Here is a 20,764-nt window from a genome sequence, read left to right on the forward strand (position 1 = left end):
AATAAGTTTATGATACCACGCTGTCTTGTTAGACTTCAGAAAAACCAATAATGTATGTGAACCTTGAGCCTGCTGCTGCCCAGATCTGCAGTCAGCCTGCTATAAAACAGAAGGGGGAACCCAGTTTGGCTGGGACTTCGCTTGTTTGTTTTATTTAATAAGCCAAATTTTATTTCCCTAGGTGACAAATGCAGGTGGCATGATTTCAGTTGCAGCAAAATCTCCCCTTCTAAATCAAAGGTAACAGATGTCGTGGAAATATTAACTGCTAATGTCAACAATATCATCCAGGCTCACAGAATGAGTTTTGAAAATGTTTGTCCTCAGCTTATAGGCATTTTCTATTTTCCTAGTCAGGTGATTTTGCTACAAGAGTAAACCTAATATTTTAAGTTGAACACTATTCCTGTAAGTATGCCTCTTTTTGTCCTTTAGAATAAAACACTAAAAATCTGAATTACTTGAAAAAAAATTGTATCCCGCCTTTCTCAATTTCTTAACTCATAAAAGGCTACTAAAATGTCACTCTTATTTTTGGGGACAAACTATAAAGTTAATTTCAGTAATTCCCACAGGAAGAAGAAGGCTGAGATGTTTGTTGATTCATTGCTATTGAGGTGCCCCAAAGTCCTACAAGAACCCTATCAGGTTTTTTATGAGCAGGGAATATTTATTCTGGCCCCACAGAATTTTCTGAACAATCCTCAGTGAAGTAATTTCTTTTCCATGTGTTTTGGTTCCCTAGCTGTAAGAAAGGAAAATGGTCCTTGCCTGCCTCACAGAAGGCAGATATTCTCATGATACTGCACATCATGAGAATGAATCCATAAAAATTCATAAAGCACCAGGTGCTTTAAGACAACATGATCCTTAGCCTGAGGATTATATAGAGCTTTAAATGGAACAAAATATACTTTCATAGGCCCTGCAGTGCTTGCAGCAGAAACCTTGAATAAAATGAGGGCAGATTTGTACATCTGTTTCAATGCAGCAATAAAGTGGTGGCTAAAGAGAGAAGCATCTTCAGAACAGCATCTCCTGCACAGCTTCAGAGTTACAGCTGCCTCCTGAGCTGGTCCTTAGTCCATTCAATAGAGAGGAGGATGCTCTGCAAGGGGAGGTTCCTGCACAGGAACCACCTGGCTAAATGAGCATCTTCCACAGGCAGCAGAACATTCCTTCCCCCAGTCTCCTGGGGTTCTCTTTCAAGTACAGCTGTTTAGAGTGGCAAAAAAAAAAAAAAGTTGGAAGCATGGATGCAATTTTTGAGGCATGAAATTCAGAATGTTGATGAGATTATGTATTTCCCAGCTCCACAGTGCCACTGTTATCTCCTCACCAAATCATTGTTGTTTGGATTTTTTGTTTGGTTGGTTGTTTTTATCTAATGGACAAATATACAGGGGAAATGCCATCTACAAAATAATGTAAAATAATAATAATGTGGTTTTTGATTAGTGTTGCAAGTGTTTAGGATAACCACAAGGGTCTGCACTAGTTTTTTGGTTTCATTTTTTGCTGATTCAGTATATTCTTTGATTTCCAATTAAAACCACTTCTAAAAGCAAAAATCTCACACAAAAATTCAAGACATTCAATTTCTAGCAGCATCTTTCCTGCCAAAAGTTCTAGACTTGACAATGTCATATATAACATCACAAGAAATAATAATGTTTTTCATCATTTCAAAGTGGCTTCAAATCTGAAATCATTGAAGGTGAATACAGGTATCCCCATGCCAAGATTCATGCTTTTAAAATAAACCCCACAATAATGTCACAGATATCACCTCTCCACTTGTACATTTAGCATTCTTCATTTGCAGGATACCAGATGTTTCCTGTGTAAACTTCTGGGCACATATGCAATTGATAAATGGAGAGGAAATTAATGAATTGAGAAGATAAGCCAATCTGGGCTGAAAAGGATGGTTTCCAGCTGTGAATGGAAGTGATTTATCATTGAGCTAAAGGATCAGCTTTTCTAGCTCAAACCAGCAGATACATCATTACATTTAATCCAGACTTCCACACAGATATTTAAGAGTCTTGCAACTGACTGCAGCAGAGCCAGAATTTCACCCATAGTGTTTGCCTAGGCTGAAAGCCCATTCCCCACAGTTCTGTTGTTATTATTTATTTATTTGGTATGTGTGGTTATTTCTATAGCAGAGGAATAAAAACCATCTGTTTGTGCACACAGGATAGAAAGATTGCAGCTGTGGCTGCTGCTTAGCACAGCAAAAGGAGACTGAGCTTTTTTCTCTCTTTTTAACCTTTGGTAATGAGAGGGGCTTGTTGACCTTGTCATTGTTGACACATGGCCAAACCAGTGAAGAATTTAAGGTTTTGCAGACTAGAAGCACATGGCTGCTTGGAAACTTGAATACCTGAAATGTGCACACAAGCTATTATGACTTGCTTGGGTAAATGTTTGTAGAAAGGGAAATTATAGAAGATACTTGCAAATTTTTAGATCAGGACATGTTTTTGATCTGCAGTGAGGCTCAGTGGAATAAAGTGTTCCCAAACCTCACCAGAACACCCCTGGTGTCCAGGGAGCAGCAAGGCAGAGGTGAAGAGATGAGACTGTAACTCAGGTCTCAGTCTTTTATTGCAAACACAATAGAAAATTTTGATTTTGAAAACCCAGATTACTTTCCATCTAACTCATCTCCATGACAAGCCTACTCTGAATCTCTAAAGGCAGCTGGGCTGGTGTGACAAAGGGAATGAGAACTGTGGTAAGGGAACCCCTTCCCAGACAGAGCTGTAAGGTCCATTGGGATATATCTTTGCACTGTGTCCGTCTGTGCCTTTCATTGTCTCAGGAGGTGGCTTTAGAAACAGCTCAGTGCACTAGAAATGGTTCCCAAACACTGCCACTATGAAGACAATCATTAAGGTCACATTTTTTTAGATTCTCTCTTACTTCTTATACTACTCTGTCTTACTAAGTGATTCAAAGCTCCTGTAAATTGCTCTTGGTGTAGGAATTACAGTCCTTTGTGCAGCAGAAACAGAATGATGTGACTTAACCTGATGTCACAAACAGACGTGGGAATTCCACTGCACATCCATCCATCCTGGCAAAGTCACTGGAGAGATACAGATGGGTATCTTCCCAATGCAGATGAAGATGATGGTCTTGTGAAAAGCTACAAAAGAGATTGTTCTCTGCTGCTGCTCTGTGATTAGAATAATTTGGCCCATTCTCACAAAGACATTGATAAAATACAGGTGGCCTGAATAAATGCAACTTGGAGGAGAAAAAAAGGTAAGCTTCTCCTCCCAGTTCCTTCTGATTTGAAGTCCAAGTAGGTCTAATTAAAGTACTTTATGTGCTCATATGCTGTCAGGGTCAGGAATTTTGGTTTTTGAAAAACAAACTGTGAAACATTTTTAATTCCTAAGTTGAATTCCAAAGAGAATTCTCTGTGCTACAGATAGACACTTGGCCTGAAAGCCCTTGACCAATGTAGTATTAGATCAGCACCTTGAGGAATTACAAAGGCAAAACTTGATCTACCTGCATGAGTAAAATAAATCCTAGGCACAGAATATGTTCAGTCAACAAACTAATCCCACTTTCAGCACCTGAAATATTGGGACAAAAAGGGATTTCAGGCAAGGCCATCAAATTCCAGCAATGCCCTAATGCTGCTCTGAAAGAACATGTTTTTTGCCCAACAAAATAAATAAGAAAAAGCCCTGAAGCAAGAAAAAAACCCAAAAATAACAGAGCAGTGGTCTTTCTAATTGTGTCCTTTATCTCCAAATTTGCATGATTTTGCAATTATACAATATTATTTTGCTATAATACAATATGCTATTGGAATAGCACTTTCAAGAATTATTTCCTGAAAAATGTGTTTCATCCCTTTATTTAAGGTTTTGCCTATTGCATCTGTCTACTCTTATTTAAATGGATATTCCATTTTAATGCTCCCTTGACCCTAATAATGGATTTGATGGTGAGGTGCACAGGCTGTATGGAGGGCTGTGGGGTATAAAAGACCTGCTCCATTGTTATTGGTTGGTGGCCATTAATTTAAATTTCACATGAAACAGCCAGTATAAACATCTGATAGCTTGAAAATTATCTTGTGAAATTTACTTTTTTCTCAGTCTCAATATAATATTTATCCTTAGATTCAGAACTTGGGCTCAAGCCACAGTTCCTCCTGCAGTTCTGCACGAAATGCTGCCTTCAGAAAGCGGAAAGAATGGATGTCGTTACCGGATTAAGTCCAGCAGTGCATCTGCAGAGCTCATGATGGGCTTTCCACCCTCCTCAGTGCTCTCCTTCTGTGCTGCTCCACCAGGGTGGATAATGGACACCATAATTATTCCCACAACCACAGCCACAAACGTTGTCCACAGGTAGTAAGTGACGGTTATGATTCCCAAACGACTGGAAGTCTTGGCATCCAGGGCTGCGAGCCCAGACATCAAGCTGTGGGAAGAAAACACAGCACAAATTGTATCTTTTGCCTTACATTAACACAGCTGAAAACCTAATTTCTGAATTATTCCAGCCTGCCTGCTTCTCTTACAGCTGATTCTACATTTCAGTGTTTTAATAAGCTTGCCAGTAACACTAAATCTGCCGTCTCTGTGTCTGAAGGGGCGTTCTCCAATTGCAAGCTCAGGCTGCACATGTGGGGACTGGATCCTACTGACTCTTTCCTGAAATTCCAGGGACAGTTTTACACAAGTTACACATGTGATGGCTCAGTTCACAGGAGCAGTGGCAATAGTTATTAAAACTCTGTGTGTCATACTTTACACATGATTTTACAGAGTAATAAAATACTTCAGGTTTGAATGGACCTCTGAAGAAAATCTAATAAACCCACTCACCCCTTCAAGTGAGGACACAATTTTGAAATAAAAACACTAAGGGGCAATTTTGTCATATAGTCAATTCTTTACCTAAAAGAATAACGTAATTTTCTTTCAAAATCAATTCAAAGCACAATGTATTTTTACTTTACATGGGGGCACATTGGGAGCAGACTGTAATTCAGTGTGCCTCCAGTCTAAATGGGGACAGTGGATGGGATTCAAAGGAAACACCTCCATGGAAAGTGTGGCTGCCCAGTTGGGAGTAATGAACATGCTGTGATCACTTCAGCCTTTTCATAGAATTAGAGAATAAAAGAGTTGTATGATCATAGAATATTCTGAGTTGGAAGGATCCCATCAGGATCTTTCCTCTTCAGCTTCCTGCCCAGCACTGCCAGAGCATCACCAGTGTCCATCCTCTTGCTTGTACAGTTTGCCTGTGCCAAGCCATACAACTCTTTATTTGAGATTTAACTCCCACTGACCCTCTTGTACGGGCAAATTATACAGGGCACTCTTTGGCCCCTGAGGTTTCTTTGCTCTGACATAGACCCTGATGCAGTTTCCAAGTGACCTGCATCTGGGATTTGATTTTCCACTGACAGCAGTGTTGTTTGGGGCTTTAAATTGAGATTTAACTTTGGATGATTATCTGTGAACTCTCCGAAACATATATGTCAGGAAAAGTACAGGTAAAATAAAATACCACATTATTTGGTGTGTCCAGCTTTCTCATCAAAACAGACCTGTTTATCAGGCTTGTTCTCATATATATTTACTAAGCTGCACCTCCTTGAATAAGATCTCCTTGACCTCACACTGCTGAGAGAGGTTGTCTAGAGCCAATGATAAAGTGCAGCTTAACCTTTATAGTAGATTTGATGAAATCAAATGGGTGGATTTAGTGTTCAGGTTCCAGCTATCCACTAGATTAATTAAGAAAATGTATTGCTTTTCTGCATTGCCAATCTCTCATCTAGCATGGGTTTTGTTAACACTATATGAGCAAGGGTGCACTGGAGTTTGGATAATTTAGAAAATGAGCATCTCAGTAACTCTCACACTTGTAAACATTGTTCTTTGCTTTTATTTATCATTGGATTTGATAAAAATATCACCTTTCTGTGTGTCTGCAAAGTGCACAAGTGTACAAACACAGTACTACATAGTGAAAATACAGTAGTAGGAATGCTACTTTGTTCCTTTCCTCATCCAAGGACATTTTCCTTGGATGAGTCCGTGCAGAAGAGTAAATATTCTAAAACACTTTTTTTATAAAACAGTTGAGTTAAATATATTTATCTCAAATTAATGTGACAGTTTTCTGTTAAAAAACCCTGTGTTGTTATTAGATTTTCAGGACTGAACCCTTCTCTCAGGCTAAGGTTCCACAGACCATTGAGCCAATTTGACAGCTCATTGCTGCACAGAGTAGATACCTATATTGTACTAGATTACAGTGCTGTTCCACCCCCCACATTCCCAGGGGAAAAAAAAAAAATTAAATTAAAATCGGGTTGATTTTTAACCAGTCGGATGTTTTTCATGGTAACAGTTTTTAGGCTTCTTTATAGATACATGATGCAGGGTGGTGACAGCAGTGGTGTGAAGGGCTGCCTGTTGAGCAGCAGAGCTGTAACTTGTAGGCAGAGCAGTTCCTGGGAGAGGGCACTGCCAAGGAGACAGTTCACTCCCCTTCCCTCCCTGGTACTGCCCTGAAGCCACTGCCACTGTGGGAAGCCACATTGTTCTTGTCCTGGATGCCTCTGGGCCGTGTTGGTTCTACAGAACAGTAGAGGGATGAACCCTCTCTTGATTGCTCTCCTAAGAAGTATTTCCAGAAGTACTTAGAGACAAAAATCCTAATTAAATATGTCCAGTGGTTCAGGTGAGTTTAGGGTTGTTACCTCAGCCTCAAGCTGCAGGGCCTTAGGATTTGGGAGAAGGTTGTTCAGCTGGAATCTAATCTTACCTTGGCTCATAGGTGGCAAATCCTGAGGGGGCTAATAATGAGATTGCTCTGTCTTGGGGATATTCATTAACAAGATCATCATCTGTAATGAGATTATCCTGTCACCAGATAAAGTCATGCTCAGTTCATGCTGTGATGAGAAAGTCATCAAAAGTAATTAACTATGGAGGAGCAACAGGGTAACTGTGATGTGACAGAAGCATGAACAGAGGTCTGGGCTCAGACAAAACCCCGTGTTCTCCATGGTCTGCAGTGCTCAGGAAGGGACCACTGGAACCAGTTCTCCACAGGCTGGGGAGTAACAGTGGTCATGTCATTTTAGGCAATAGCTCAGAATCATTTCAGAAAGAAATGCCTGTAACTAGGATGAGACAGTAATCACTCATTCACTATTTTTTGTTTGATTTCATGTGTTTGATATCAGAAGGAACAGGACAAAAGACACAGAGATTAAGAGACATAGTGGTCATCACAGTTGTTGTACAAAGCAAGTAATCACAGTCACATCACAGCAGTTTATTACTGTTGATCTCTGGAGTTCTAACATTCACACAATGTAGACAAAGGAAGACGAGAAAAAGTCTTCTTACTTCCTAGTGAACAGGGGGGCCTGGAGGAAAAAGCTCCTAGCTAGTTAAACTAAACATGATACAGCCAGTCACTGTATCATGCTCAGGTCCTCCCTCTAAGTCTAATTTTCATCAGAGACTCTTGGCTACATAAAAACTTCCTGAAGAGTTTCCCAAGAGATTCTTCTAAACCAGAACAAAACTATTCTCATGGCTTCCACTGCTAGACTCTCATAAAACACACTGGAATGGAAAACAGTGTACCTTTAATTCTTGTCAAACCTAAGAATCTGATTGGCCTCAGAAGAACAGGGCAGATGTTTGATTCATAGATTGAAATCATTGAGATGCTGTGTAGTTAAGCAGCTTTCCCACATATGATTCATGTGTAGCTTCCATAGTGTGTTTTAATGATTGCCAAATGGACAAAACAGGATCAAAACAATAAAAACCTATCTGCATATTTTCTAAATAATTACTGTACATCTCACTCCTTTAATCAGTCTGTGAAAAAAAAATCCACTAAATTGTAATTTAATGTTCAGAGACCATTTCTTAGCTTGTATAGAAAAAAACCTGTCAAGCCTAAAGGGAAGGGGAAGACATCTTCAATTCTAGGAATTAAATGTGACTAATTAAAAAGGTAAAGTCAGTTTCTACATTGTTTAAAGTATTTTTAATTGTTCAAACCAAAGAATCGAGTACTAAGTTTCACATCTGTTTTGAGGAAAATCTGTGTAAAACCCCCAAAACTAAAATAGAATTTTTGACGTAAATAAGAAGGGAATTCTTTCCAATATCTTGGAAATCTAATTAGTCCCATGCAAACAAGTAGCTAAACCCTTTTGAGCACCTCTAGGCTTGTTCTGTCTGTCACAGATCAGCATCAGGTATTTCATTTACAAATAAAAATAGAACTTGCTATCTTCTCTGCAATTCTCTAGGTTTTTCTCTTGCTCTCTGATGCAGGCACATTTTTTTGTCCTGTCTGAAGATCAAACCCTATATCCCCAGAAAGGGAAAATACAAGAAGCTGCTGCTAAGACCCTGTTCTGTATGTTTATTTTGTCTTCCTCTCCACCAGAAGCCATCTGGATGTTGCTTTGAAATAGATGGATTATGGATAAAGTTATCAGAAGGGATTAGTGTGATTAGAAAGACATTAATCCTGTCAAGAAGTAATGGTCAAGTATTAACCACCAACAGTTGTTCCTAGAATGATGTTTGTTTTCATTCATCCCATTCCCTCCCTCCCATTCTCATTTTGTAATTGCATCCCGTGGAAAAGACCTTCCCGAGCAAGTTCTGCCAGTGAGGCTGGGAAGTGCCTCCAACAGCTACATTAGAGATGATTATATTGCAGTTGAGCATCATGAAAGGGAAGTGCTGGCCTCACTAATGCTGCTTGATCATGCAGACAGGCTGTCGCTCATCTTTTTGTCAAGGTCAGTGCCTTCAAGTCTCAACATGACAATTAATGTGCATTTCCATAGCACAAGCCATTTAATCATCTCAAAATGCTTCACCAGTGGAACCTTCTCTAATGTAGGAAGGCAGTATCCCCATTTCATAGGCTTGGAAACAGAGAAATTAAGGCACTTTTAAATCAAGACAAACCACTTTCAGTGAAAAAAAATCTGCCAGATGTGATCTCTGTATTGCAGTGAACCATCACACTTTTCCTTATCTGTGCACAGCTATCTGTGCTTTCAGAAGAGGCTGCTTGACTTCCATGGAGGCACCATTTTCAGAGTAATGTTTGCAACAGAGAAAATAAAACTCTACAGTAATGAAAGAAAGAGATAAGAAACTTTGTCTCTCTTTATAGTTTAATTCTTTATTTTTCTCTTAGTCTCTAGTGTAGTTAAAATTATTTCAGCAGTAAGAGAGAGGGATCAGGATGACTTTCCCTTTTCAGGATATCCTTTTGTTTTCTTCTAATATGAAAAATACCTACAGAGCAAGCCCCTGCCATGGCTGCACTAGACAAAGGGCAGTGGTAGTGGTGGGAAGATCACAGCCCAGCCGTGTCTGCTTCACCCTGCCCCAAGGTCTGCCTTTCCTGCCAGAGATGTGTTACAGTAGTTTGGCAGATTTCACATGTGCTGCAGCCTTCTGCTGATCTGAACACAGCTAAGGGACTCTCTCAGTCACTGTGGCCAGTGGAATGATCCCCAAAGTCTCGTATTATTAAAAATTCCATACTATTCAGCCTGAATTTCAAAGGAGTTGACAAGTCTAGAATCCTCTTGAAGGTCCAAGGGGCTACTAAGGTTCATCTCTTTTGCAAATCCAGTAATAGCAAACAGCTTTTTTAAAGTTTGGATATCTTGAAATAAATGAAATAGTATCTAAGTTTAAAAAAACCAAAACAACAAATGCAGAAAGTGGTAGCTTTCTGTCCTGTACTACAAACAGGACTGCTGCAGCAGTTTCTGTATGGTTGGATTATCAGCTGTAAATAGTGCTTGAAATGGAAATTCACTTTTCAGAGCCTCAGTATGTAGCAATTTTACTAGACACAGTGGAAGTCCAAAGGTGTCAGGCATCATGGAAAATCTGGCTCTTGATCTTCAGGCAACAAAAACAACACAAACATATCAGAACATCAATACACTATTTGCAGTGATTATGTTTAATTTTACAGCTAGGGTTCTAGGAAAGAAACCAATCTACATTTCTAGTGCATCATAACATGCATAATTTTGAGATTCTTTTCTTAAATTGCTCTTTATAAAATAGTAAGATTTTTATTTTTTACCAAAAATGTTGATATCTCCTTTATCATCTAACACTTGTAACTCTTAATGACAAATTGACATACACAGCAAAAATCCTGCCAGGAATTCATGTGATGTATTTTATTTTCTCTTTCTTGTGCAATAAGAAATCTGCTTTTATGGACTAATATAAACAAGGACGGACTTTGTACAGCACACAGTGAAGGCTGATGTCCAATGGCTGTTCTGTCACCTGTATATGTGAGGTTACTGTGATACATCTGTGAGTTCTGGAAGGGATGAACAGCAACCTTTGGTCACAAACTGACAAAGGAGATTGCAGTGTAGCTTATGCACAATTCAGGTTGGCTTGTTGACTTCAGCTGTTCTGATAAAAAAATAGATGTTTCCTAAATTCAGAGATCAGAATGCAAACAAACCCAAGTTATCTATTAAATATGGATATTCAGCTTCACATGATGGAAGGAGCCAAGAATCTTATTAATACTTGATTTTTTTCTTCTGTCAGTTCTTTCAAGCATTTTTAGATTTAGCAAAAAGCAAAAGGATTTGAAATAGAAATTTGAATTATAAACAAATGTCAGATTTGTTCAACTGTTTTTTGTCTAAGAAAACAGAGGGAATCCAGCCAGCCCCTCAAGCTCCACGTGTCATTCCCATTCCTTTGTGACACACTAAGTATTTTAGAGCTCTCAGAGGACTACAGAAAAATGCTGTCAGGTCTCAAACAGTTCATACCCCATTTGTAATCACTTCAGTGCTTTCCACACCCATTCACCCTGTGACCACAGATTCCTCTTGCATATTACTAGATCCTTACTGACACTCCCTAAATAATTTGTACTGAGTTGGTCCAATTTTGTCATTATGATGTGTGATTGCAACATGTCATTTTTCACTGAAACAGTCTGGATCTCTGGGTTGCACAAACAAAAGAAAACACTAGAAAACAGTATTGGATCTGACCATTAGAATTAATATTCCAAAACACAGATAATAGCATTGAAAATGTTCCTGAGGATGATGTGGAGAAACTTTTGAAGATGTCTCAGGCATCTGACAGGGATGGATAAAAATCTTCCTCTGCAACCTGAAGCATCTCAAATGATGACTTTTGGGGTAATCTGACAAAAGTTCTGCAATACAATAGCAATATGGAGAATTGAAAATAGTAATGGTGTCAAGTGAGATTGCTTTCTGGCTGGTTCTTCTTACCCTTGCGTAATCCTCTTTCAGTTTCGTCCAAGTATTTTTGCTTTTCTGTCTAAAGTAAATATATTTGTTCCCCCTAGTCATCTTCTTAAAACTTACTTCTCTACACTGACTGTCTCTGCAATAAAGACTTGAGATGATATCCTAGGAAAGGCCTAACAGCTTGTTCTCACTGGGGTGAAATGTACTTTTATTATTATCTACATTACAATGATACACATGACAAGTAGTGCAGAAATGGGACTCTCTCCACACTTTTGTGTTATGTATAACTTTTTGTAATCATTCAGGTCCCCCACAGATTTCCCCATACTAACCCCACAGAATGTCTACCCTGCCCTGTTGGGGAAGGCCTGTTCCTCAGAGCCAATGTTTTTCTATCACAGGTGAAATACAGGGAAAAGTCCAGAGTCCAATAATGTGAAGACAAAAAAGCCCTGTGTTCCCAAAGCAGTTTCATTCTATGGAAAATACTTCTGCCTCTGTACTTTATGAAACATTTTTCTGAGCAGGCTCTTCAGAGACCCAGAGGCAGCACTTTTCAGCTGCTCCTAGCACCTCGCTAGATAATATAGAACATAAATTTGATTGCACTCAATTATAGAACCATAGAATTGTTTAGGTTGAAAAAGACCTCTAAGATCTTTAAGCCCAACTGTTCCTTCCCCCAGCACTGCCAAGTCCCACTAAACCATGTCCCCAAGTGCCACATCTACTTGTCTTTTAAATACACCCCAGTCTGGCAGCAGTGCAAGGATAAAAACAGAGCAGCTGGTATTTAGGGGAATAGTTTAACACATGCATAGCAGAAAAGACCAAGCTTAAACTGACCAGAACCTTCTGTTATCCACCCTTTCCAATTTGGTTTTCAGGTAAATTATGTGTCAAGACAACATGGAAAATACTTCTTAGTACCAGGAGTGTATTAGAAGAAACAGTACTGCACAAATTCTTATTCATGTAAAACCAATATTATTGAGTGAATTAACTTTGGCTGTCCTCTTTATTTAAATATAATCATAAATAGGGAAAAAAAATTCATAGCCTTTTAGACATCTGTTTTCCTTCTGAAAAGATACTGTACTGATACTATCAGACAGTGGTTTATAATCATGGTAAAAGGTTTAGCTTGTCAATTGCAATACAGGTCTTGGAGAGTTTGGGTCAAAATTTTCATCCCTAACCAATGGTGATCTTAAGTAGCAAAACAGACAAATAATCTCGTGTTTGGTTTATTGCCAGTTTCATCTGCAGCTGAGAGCAAACAAACAGTGCCAACACAACCTACCCAGATCAATTTGGTATGGCTCTGTACATCTGAACAATGACAGAATTCCACTGAAACACAATGAGCAATATCTGTCATTGGTGAGATGTTCAAATGCCAGCGCGTTCCCCAGTCAGAGAGCTGGGGGAAAAAAATATGGGGAAAAGGGTACTAAAAGGAGAAGTTTCTAATTAAATACTAGGCTTTAAGAGCATGAGTAAGAATCACCAACTTGGGAATGTGAGCAGAAGGATGAAGGATTACCAGAACTGATGGCATTATGGACAGGAATCCCTTTAAAGAAAGACAGTACTATATTTAGAATATTGTATTTAATTCATCAACAAAACCACAACAGTAACTAATATTTTTTACTACCCCCAAATGGGCTTTCAAATAAATACTAAGTTTTATTAGCATACACTTGTTTGTACCAGGTGCACCATACTCAGAAGAACAAGCTCTATAGTTTAAAAAATACAAGTCAAATCAGTTTTTTTATTTTGACTATAAAGGGAATAATATTTCTTTAAGAGGATCTGCTCATGGAAAACGATCAAATCTCTGCTACTCAATATTTCTTAAACATCTAGAAAATGGTTGGTGGTAAATAAATACAAAATGTAATAATCTTCCTAAGCTTAAATAACTAAACTGATTTTTCCAAAGGGAATATTCACTGGAGTAACCAGCCTGTTACAACAGTTAAACAGTTTGAGTCTGCCCTGACAATTCTCACTGCTTACTGCTAATCAGTCTAAAAAACTTGGTCCTTTTTCTCTTTCCAGACAAAGGCTTAATCATATAAACAAGGAGGGTGCTGGAATGAAGGATACAACTTTTTATTACATATAGAGGTAGACATACAGGACAAAGAGAGCTCAGTATGTTCAGCTGGTGCAAACCCATGTAGCTCTGGCTTTAGCCTGCTTTGCTGAACAACCGAGGCTTGTGCAGTCAAACACCGTGTGAGAGAGCCCTTACTATAACCTGTTCATTCAGAGAGAGTCACGTTCGTGAAAGGTCTGTGAAACTTTACACATGCAGAAGAGAAATAATAATTAACTTGAAAAAGAACCAGGGCCTGCAAGCCCCACCTCTTCAGCCTCGAGTCTGAAGCTCACACATTTTGCAACTTGGCTTAGGTGCATGAGCTGGCTCTGCCTGCTGGCAGCAATGCAGTGCTGGGAGCCACATCTCCTCCTTCCCTGCAGGCTCATCCCTGCAGGCTCATCTTCCCTGCGTTTGGAACAGAGTTGCATTTCTCTTCTGTGGAAAATGACAGTGTGAGTTCTCTGCCTACTGGAAGGAATCCATGCCAAGCAGCAGCATTAGAAATGCTTCAACAATGGTGAATTATTCAATATTGTTCCAGTACAATACTATTCTTCGAAACTTTGAAGTTGATTAGGTTTCAGCACCAGCCTCCACAAATAGCTTAAGTCAAAGCAGTCATGCTTAATGAAAATCAGGTTTCTGGCCCACTGGGAACTGATCAGTACAATGCTGGTATCATGAGCTGAAAATGATGGGGCAGGGAATGGGCACAAGGACAAAAATGCTCTGAAGGAAGGTGACCGTGTGTGAGTTGTGGCACAGTGCCTGCCAGCATGGCTGGCCTGTGCTGGAGCTGGCACAAACAAGTCATTCATCAAGGGGTTTATATTGTCTTAAGCAAATGTGAGAAGACATTAAGGGGAAAGTTGAGTTTTTGTTCCTTTCCCAGTCTTTTCTATTGTGCAGAGCACAAAGACATTGACATCAGATTTGATTACTTCAAGCATTTAAGAAATAGAGAAACTCGAGTGATGCACAGGTATCTCTGCCAAACAACTTGTCCTGGGAGCAGGTGAAGGAATCCCGTATGCGTGTGTGTCTGTGGAAGTTTAAAACTAACCACAGTGAAAAAAAGTGGAAGGTTTATTATTTTCTGGATAGGGAGTGGTACCGGGAAACCCCCGGGATGCAGGAACGCGGGCAGTGGCCCGGCTGTCCCCGGGATGCGGGATGCAGGGTTTGCGGCAGTGACCCCGGCTGTCCCCGGGATGCGGGATGCAGGGTTTGCGGGCAGTGACCCCGGCTGTCCCCGGGATGCGGGATGCAGGGTTTGCGGGCAGTGACCCCGGCAATCCCCGGGATGCGGGATGCAGGGTTTGCGGGCAGTGACCCCGGCAATCCNTGCGGGATGCAGGGTTTGCGGGCAGTGACCCCGGCAATCCCCGGGATGCGGGATGCAGGGTTTGCGGGCAGTGACCCCGGCAATCCCCGGGATGCAGGGTTTGCGGCAGTGACCCACCCCGGCAATCCCCGGGATGCGGGATGCAGGGTTTGCGGGCAGTGACCCCGGCTGTCCCCGGGATGCGGGATGCAGGGTTTGCGGCAGTGACCCCGGCTGTCCCCGGGATGTGAGGAAGGATCGGGAGCGGGGAGCGAGGCGGGTTCCTCGGTGTCCCAGCAGAGTCCCCTGCTGGCCGCACGGTGCATTGCAGGGTATCCCGGCCCGAGCCTCCGGGAATGCCCCAGAGCCATAAAAGGGTTTGGAAAATAGAACTCTCAGGGCGGGATGCACGGGCAGCTGTGCGCCTGCCTGCTGGAAAACGTGCCATGTGTTGAAGGCTGAAACATTTTGCATATAAGGAGGAAAATACATTGTTCGCACTGTCCCTGTCAAATGAGGATCGAAGCCTCTATCCCAAAGAGAATCAAGGAGCTACAGAGCTTTCTGCAGCTGATCTTTCAGGCTTGTTGAGCACATCTCCTTGTCCAGCTGCACTAAGAGTTTGGACAGTGGGTAAATCTGTAACTACAAATTCAGATTTGGCTCCTATTCTCTCCGAGCTACATTAATATTTCCATTCCCAAGTCTAACAGCAGTATCCTGTGCTTACACATAAAGTAAGCAGTGTACATCTATTAACTACAGGCTCTAAAATTTGATCTTGTAAGGTTCCAGTACTGACTATCCCTTGGGCAGACACGAACTGTCAGCTATTTGTCATTTTCTTTATCTTGCCAACAGAAGTGTTGTGTGGGTAGCTGTTCTCCCAGCTGAGAAAAACAAACTCTATGCACAGGGGATACTGATAAGTATGAGCAGGGCTCAGGCAGAGGATGGGTGCAATAAATATATGCTTATTTCAGAGCTGTTCTATGATGCTATGAAGCTTGTTTATGTAACTAGATAAATGAAATAATATCACTCCCCACTCTTAATGAAGATCCATGCCTCAACAAAAACAAAAGCTCATGCAGGACTCAAACTGACAGGTTAGTGGGTGGTGGTTGCTTTTCCAAGATTTTTCTGTCTGTGGGAGAAGAAAGAAGTAAGACCACAGATGACACCAGAAATACCAGAAATAGGTACAAGAGCTCTGGGATAGAGCAGTTCCAGGAACAGGAACAAAGTTCAGGAAATCAAGAAACTGTACATTGAAGAAATTGTCTCCTTTTTTTTGACAGATCTCCTCTGCATCCAAAGAACTTTTAAAATCAACACCATTCAGAGATACCTGACTATATCATAATTTCCTTATTTCTAATTAATACAATCTGCAAAGTTCTGTTTTAACTCTCTAACAATCTAGTCAAGAGGGGGAATACAAATTTTCAGCCATTTTAAGGCTAAACTAACCTGTTTAACCTGGATTTCTGCTAGCAGTCTGTGAGTACAAGATTTTCTAGTCTATTGTCAATCTTCTGACCCATGCAGTTGCCACTTTTTACTTCTGCTACATCCCTTCACAATAAGCTCTGGTCTTGGAAACAGGGTAGTTTGTGCCAAGTTCCTCTTTTAATCATCCTTTCTCACCTCTCCTTTTCTTTTGAATTAATTTCTTTACTTGTATGTTCAAAGAAAAACTTGCATTATTTTCAACTAGGAGAGCAATATTTAGACTTCTTTTTATGGTGTTGTGCTCCTGGCTTTTGTAAACAATAATAGAGAGTAATTTAAAAGATAATTTAAATGTCATTGCTCTGGCTGGACAAGCTGAGGATATTCCAAATCCACAAAGAAATGTAGTTTAAATGTGCATGCAGATTGTTAAAAATGAAGAGTACTGGCTTACTGATTTTATGAAATACATGTGTGGAAAACACTGTGCTTGTTATTTTAAAAAAACCCAAAAGACAACCAGCCAAAAAAGCCCAAACTGTACAAGAATGTCATTATATCTGGAATGTTTTTTTCTTGCAAACCCCACCATTTCAGTCTGTAATAGCAGGCACTGCTAGTTTGTTGTACAGGGAGATGGACTCACACTGTCTTGCAAGGAGAATTGAACCTCTTTGAAGGTTTGTGAAGTTTATTCTCTTTCCACCTCAGAAGACACAGAGTAGCTGGTGTGACAGTGAGGCTCAGAGCTGTCACATCTCCAGGCAACTTAGGCCCATCACAGGTTGTGCCTGAGCAGCTCTTTCCTATGTGCTGCTGCTCTTCCTAACATCTCTAAATATACAAGAGGATCTAAAGAACTACTCACTTTAGGGAAGGACATGTAAATCTGCTCCAACCCTTTTCTGTCCTCCTTACACTTCCTCATGTAAGACTCTTTTCTTTGGAAAACTTTACTTTGTCCTCTCAGAAAAAAATCACCTTACATGTATTATCTTGTTCTCTAGATGCATGGGCCAGGACCAGGTGTAAGTCTGTGGTTATAAAACCAGTTTCATGCACAAAGCATGACTCAGCTTGTTCTGTGAAAAACCATGAGAAGGCGGATGTCAGGGTAGATGATTTAAAAATAAAATTAGTGCTCTTAATCAATTGTGTTCATTCTCAGCAACTGTCAGTGATCTGAAGACTAGAACCTTGTTTTTTTCTCAAAGTGGAAGATGAGGTCTTGGTGTATGAATTAGGTTCCAGAACTGGAACCAAATATTGCAGTAATTTTTTCTCAGCTCTGGTAAAGTTAGCTTTGTTACTTTCCATGTCTTTAATAACCTCTCAGCCGTGGGCACATGTGAGAGTTTTTGGCCATCCAGCTGGTGTGTTTTTGTGACTACAGACAGTGGGAAGAGAGTCAAACTTAGGGAAAAGCCTGCCCTCAGGTACACCCTCCCACTGCAAAAGCAGCTGCTGTGCACCAGCACTGAGATCATTAATTCTGCTACTGATAAAGTGCCACCACTACAGGTTCTACCTTTAATGAACGAAGAAATCACTTTCACTTCCAGCCAAAGCCAGCTAGATATTATTAGTTCACTGGAGACACAGGGTTTTTTCAATATTTATCACACTACAGCACACCTCAAAATACTGCAGGACACCACGAATCAACTGTGCTTTTTCATAGTATTTGTACAGTGTATTATCTCAATTGTTTAGATTTAAGGCAGGCTTTTTGATAAGGTGGGTTATTTATTCCATATATTTAGCTTCTAAGTAGCCTGAAGAAAAAAGTCCTCCCATTACAAGGGAAAAGGAAAATAAATTTTAAAACCCCCAACACATTAATTTTAAAGCAAATAATACTTATCTGAGGTAAAAATTATGTATGGCAGAAATGATCCTATCAATTAAAACACATGTTTATGGCTCCACTGCAGCAGCAGTAATGCTTCTGGCACTGTCACCTTATTCAGTCACAACTAAACCATTGTGATGACAAATATATTTTAGGAAAGTTCAAAAATTCTTGGAATAATCATTATCTTCACTTACCTTGAGACAACCAGAGGGAGAATCAGCATTTTCAGCATCCTCATCAGTAACTCACCAGGAAACTGGAAGTAACTAATTTCCTGGAAATACATGGAGAGAGGCTTATTGTTTTGAGCTAAGGACTGACTGTCTTCACAAGTTCTGCTAGATCAGTGGATCAGATAACATTGCTAAAATCTGCACCTTTGTTGTAAAGATAAAGTGGCAAAGATAGGGGGCTTTAAAAGGTAATTTTAAAATTAATTAGATTACATAATGTGTTCTTATTCAATAAAAACTGCACTGTTTGTTCCTTTACAAAGGAAGATGAAAATGAAATGTGCCATCTCTTGGACACTTAACCAGTTGCCCTGAACCATCTCTCCATTCTGCATTTTTTCTGTTTTCCTAGTTGTGTTTGAAACTTTGGCTTGGACACAAATGATGTTCAGACAGACAGTGGTTTGCAGTAGCAGAAGACAGGATCGGTTTAATTTAATTTCATTTACTAAAAGCCTTATTTTTTAACTAAAATTTCTTTTTTGTGCTCAAACAGTGCATTTATTAATGCAGTTTGCTGTCTGTCTGATTGATACAGCAGAAATGAGCACCAGCAAAGGGCTTGGTTGAAGTATACTGGAGGAGAATTCCCCAAGTGACTTCAGTAACATGTTCTGCTAATGATGGGAAATCTCAAATTTATTAATATGAAACACCATTAGTGTAATATAAGCATCTGCACCCCTGTGCATCTGATGCTGAAAAATATTCCCAGTGTTTTCTTTAGCAATATGTATTCCAGAATAGTATAAAATGCAATATAGTGCACTACCAGTTTCTGCAGGCCTATATTAAAGGCTACATTTCATCCAGCTTAAATGTCCACTATTATTATCCATACCTGCAATGTTCTACTGTGCTCCTGCTATGCTTACCATGTGTGTCTGAGAGACCAGAACCCTCTGCTAACCAAGTGTTTGAGGACATATGAAAAGACCAAAGAACAGCATAGATTGACAAACAGATGAAATGAAACAATTTTAACAAGCACATACACTTGACTTTTAACTTCAAAAGCCCACCCTGCAGTTTCCCAAGGTACATATGTCTTTTGTTATGTAAGTCTGGCATTTCCTCTGCAGGGACATGCTGTGAGCAGCTCTTACCTGCTGGGAGAGTCGTCTCGTCCTCAGGAAGAATCCCAGGAGGCAGCCGATGGTGACGGATAACACCGAGAGGATGAGCAAACCATTCCTTTTACAAACATCTTTGATCCGAGCGAGGATTGCGTCCAGGGCCACCGCCATGCTGACCTCCCTGCTCTTTGGAGAAAAATCAGCATCCCATGGGGAGAGAATTCACTCGCTCTTCTTGTTCGGGTGCGCAGATCTGGCTCTGTATAGATCAGATCAAAGCACTTCCAGTTCTGCTTAGCTGACCTGCAAGGTCACCTCTCTGCCAATAGCCACCAAGCAAGCAGCTGGCATTATTGTTCCAAATTAATACCAACAATCCTATTATCAACTACATCATTAAGAGCCTGGAAGAAGATTAGGGGGCTCTGGAAAATTAGAACAGAATGCAGTAGTATTTCTAAAACAAGACTAGTTCAAAACAAAGTGACACTCCTGGGGGAAAGGTGATGCATTCCTCAGCCTCCCCAGTTTGGGGTCTGGGCACCCAAACACAGAAAGGGAACCCTGCAAGCCAGCATTCAAACAGGGAACAGAGTAGTGTTCCCAAAGGGCAGAGCAGGTAACATTTTGAACAGGACTATCACAGCAGGGCAAGCTAGGTGAAACTGGACTTCATTAATTAAAGCAGGCTTGTTGTTTTTTTTTTTCATTGCCAAAAAAAGGCTGAATGAGCAGCATGAGAGACACGCATCAATCAGGAAATAGCCACAGACTGGAACATGCAAGGACACCTTCTGTCATTGGGCATTTATTATCTTGGAAGTGAAATGATTTCACTTTTCTTCCAACCACTATGTTGATTAGAGTAGGGCCAATTTACTTTCAGAGGATTATCAGACTAAGCCACAGGGATTGCTTTCCTTTCCTTTGCTGTGTCCGCATTCAATCCCACTGCTGATTTTTATGCTAGTGAGTGTCTGATAAAAATACACCACCATAACCATTCACATGCCATGCCTCCTTATGAAAGTATTTCTGTAGTTTCTGGTATATTCTAAAGATTATTCAATATTTTTATGGAAAATACTCCCCACAGTACAACAAGGTTATGTGTTTACAATATTACATTATTTTATACCGTGATAAAGTATTTGTTGTTATATGCTCGTATATGAGTGAAAAAAACCTCAGGAGAGATTAAACTGTTCTTTTGTGTGGCAGAATCTCAATCCTGTGCAGTCGGTAGGACATATGAATACACACACACACAAAAAGCTGGGGGGGAAAATAAAAGAAAAAATACGTGGAGTGTGTATGTTGAGCATAAAACAAAAAGAAAAGGACTGTAGAAAAACAAGAGGATTGCAGAAAATTTTATT

The 20,764-nt window shown here is 40.1% G+C and overlaps 1 protein-coding gene across 1 annotated transcript in view; it reads right to left on the minus strand.

Moving 5' to 3' along the window:
* SLC1A7 (solute carrier family 1 member 7) overlaps positions 1-20,678 on the minus strand; it is a 49,826-nt gene extending 29,148 nt beyond the window's left edge. The window contains exons 1-3 of the mRNA XM_015636448.2: positions 19,416-20,678; positions 18,271-18,350; positions 4,240-4,455 (exon numbers count right to left, since the gene is read on the minus strand). Coding sequence (XP_015491934.1) covers positions 4,240-4,455; positions 18,271-18,350; positions 19,416-19,556 — 437 coding nt within the window. The 5' untranslated portion in view covers positions 19,557-20,678. The remainder of the gene's footprint in view (positions 1-4,239; positions 4,456-18,270; positions 18,351-19,415) is intronic.
* Positions 20,679-20,764: the final 86 nt, after the last annotated feature.

The sequence above is a fragment of the Parus major genome, chromosome 8 (genome assembly GCF_001522545.3).
Source record: "Parus major isolate Abel chromosome 8, Parus_major1.1, whole genome shotgun sequence".
Lineage (NCBI taxonomy): Eukaryota > Metazoa > Chordata > Aves > Passeriformes > Paridae > Parus > Parus major.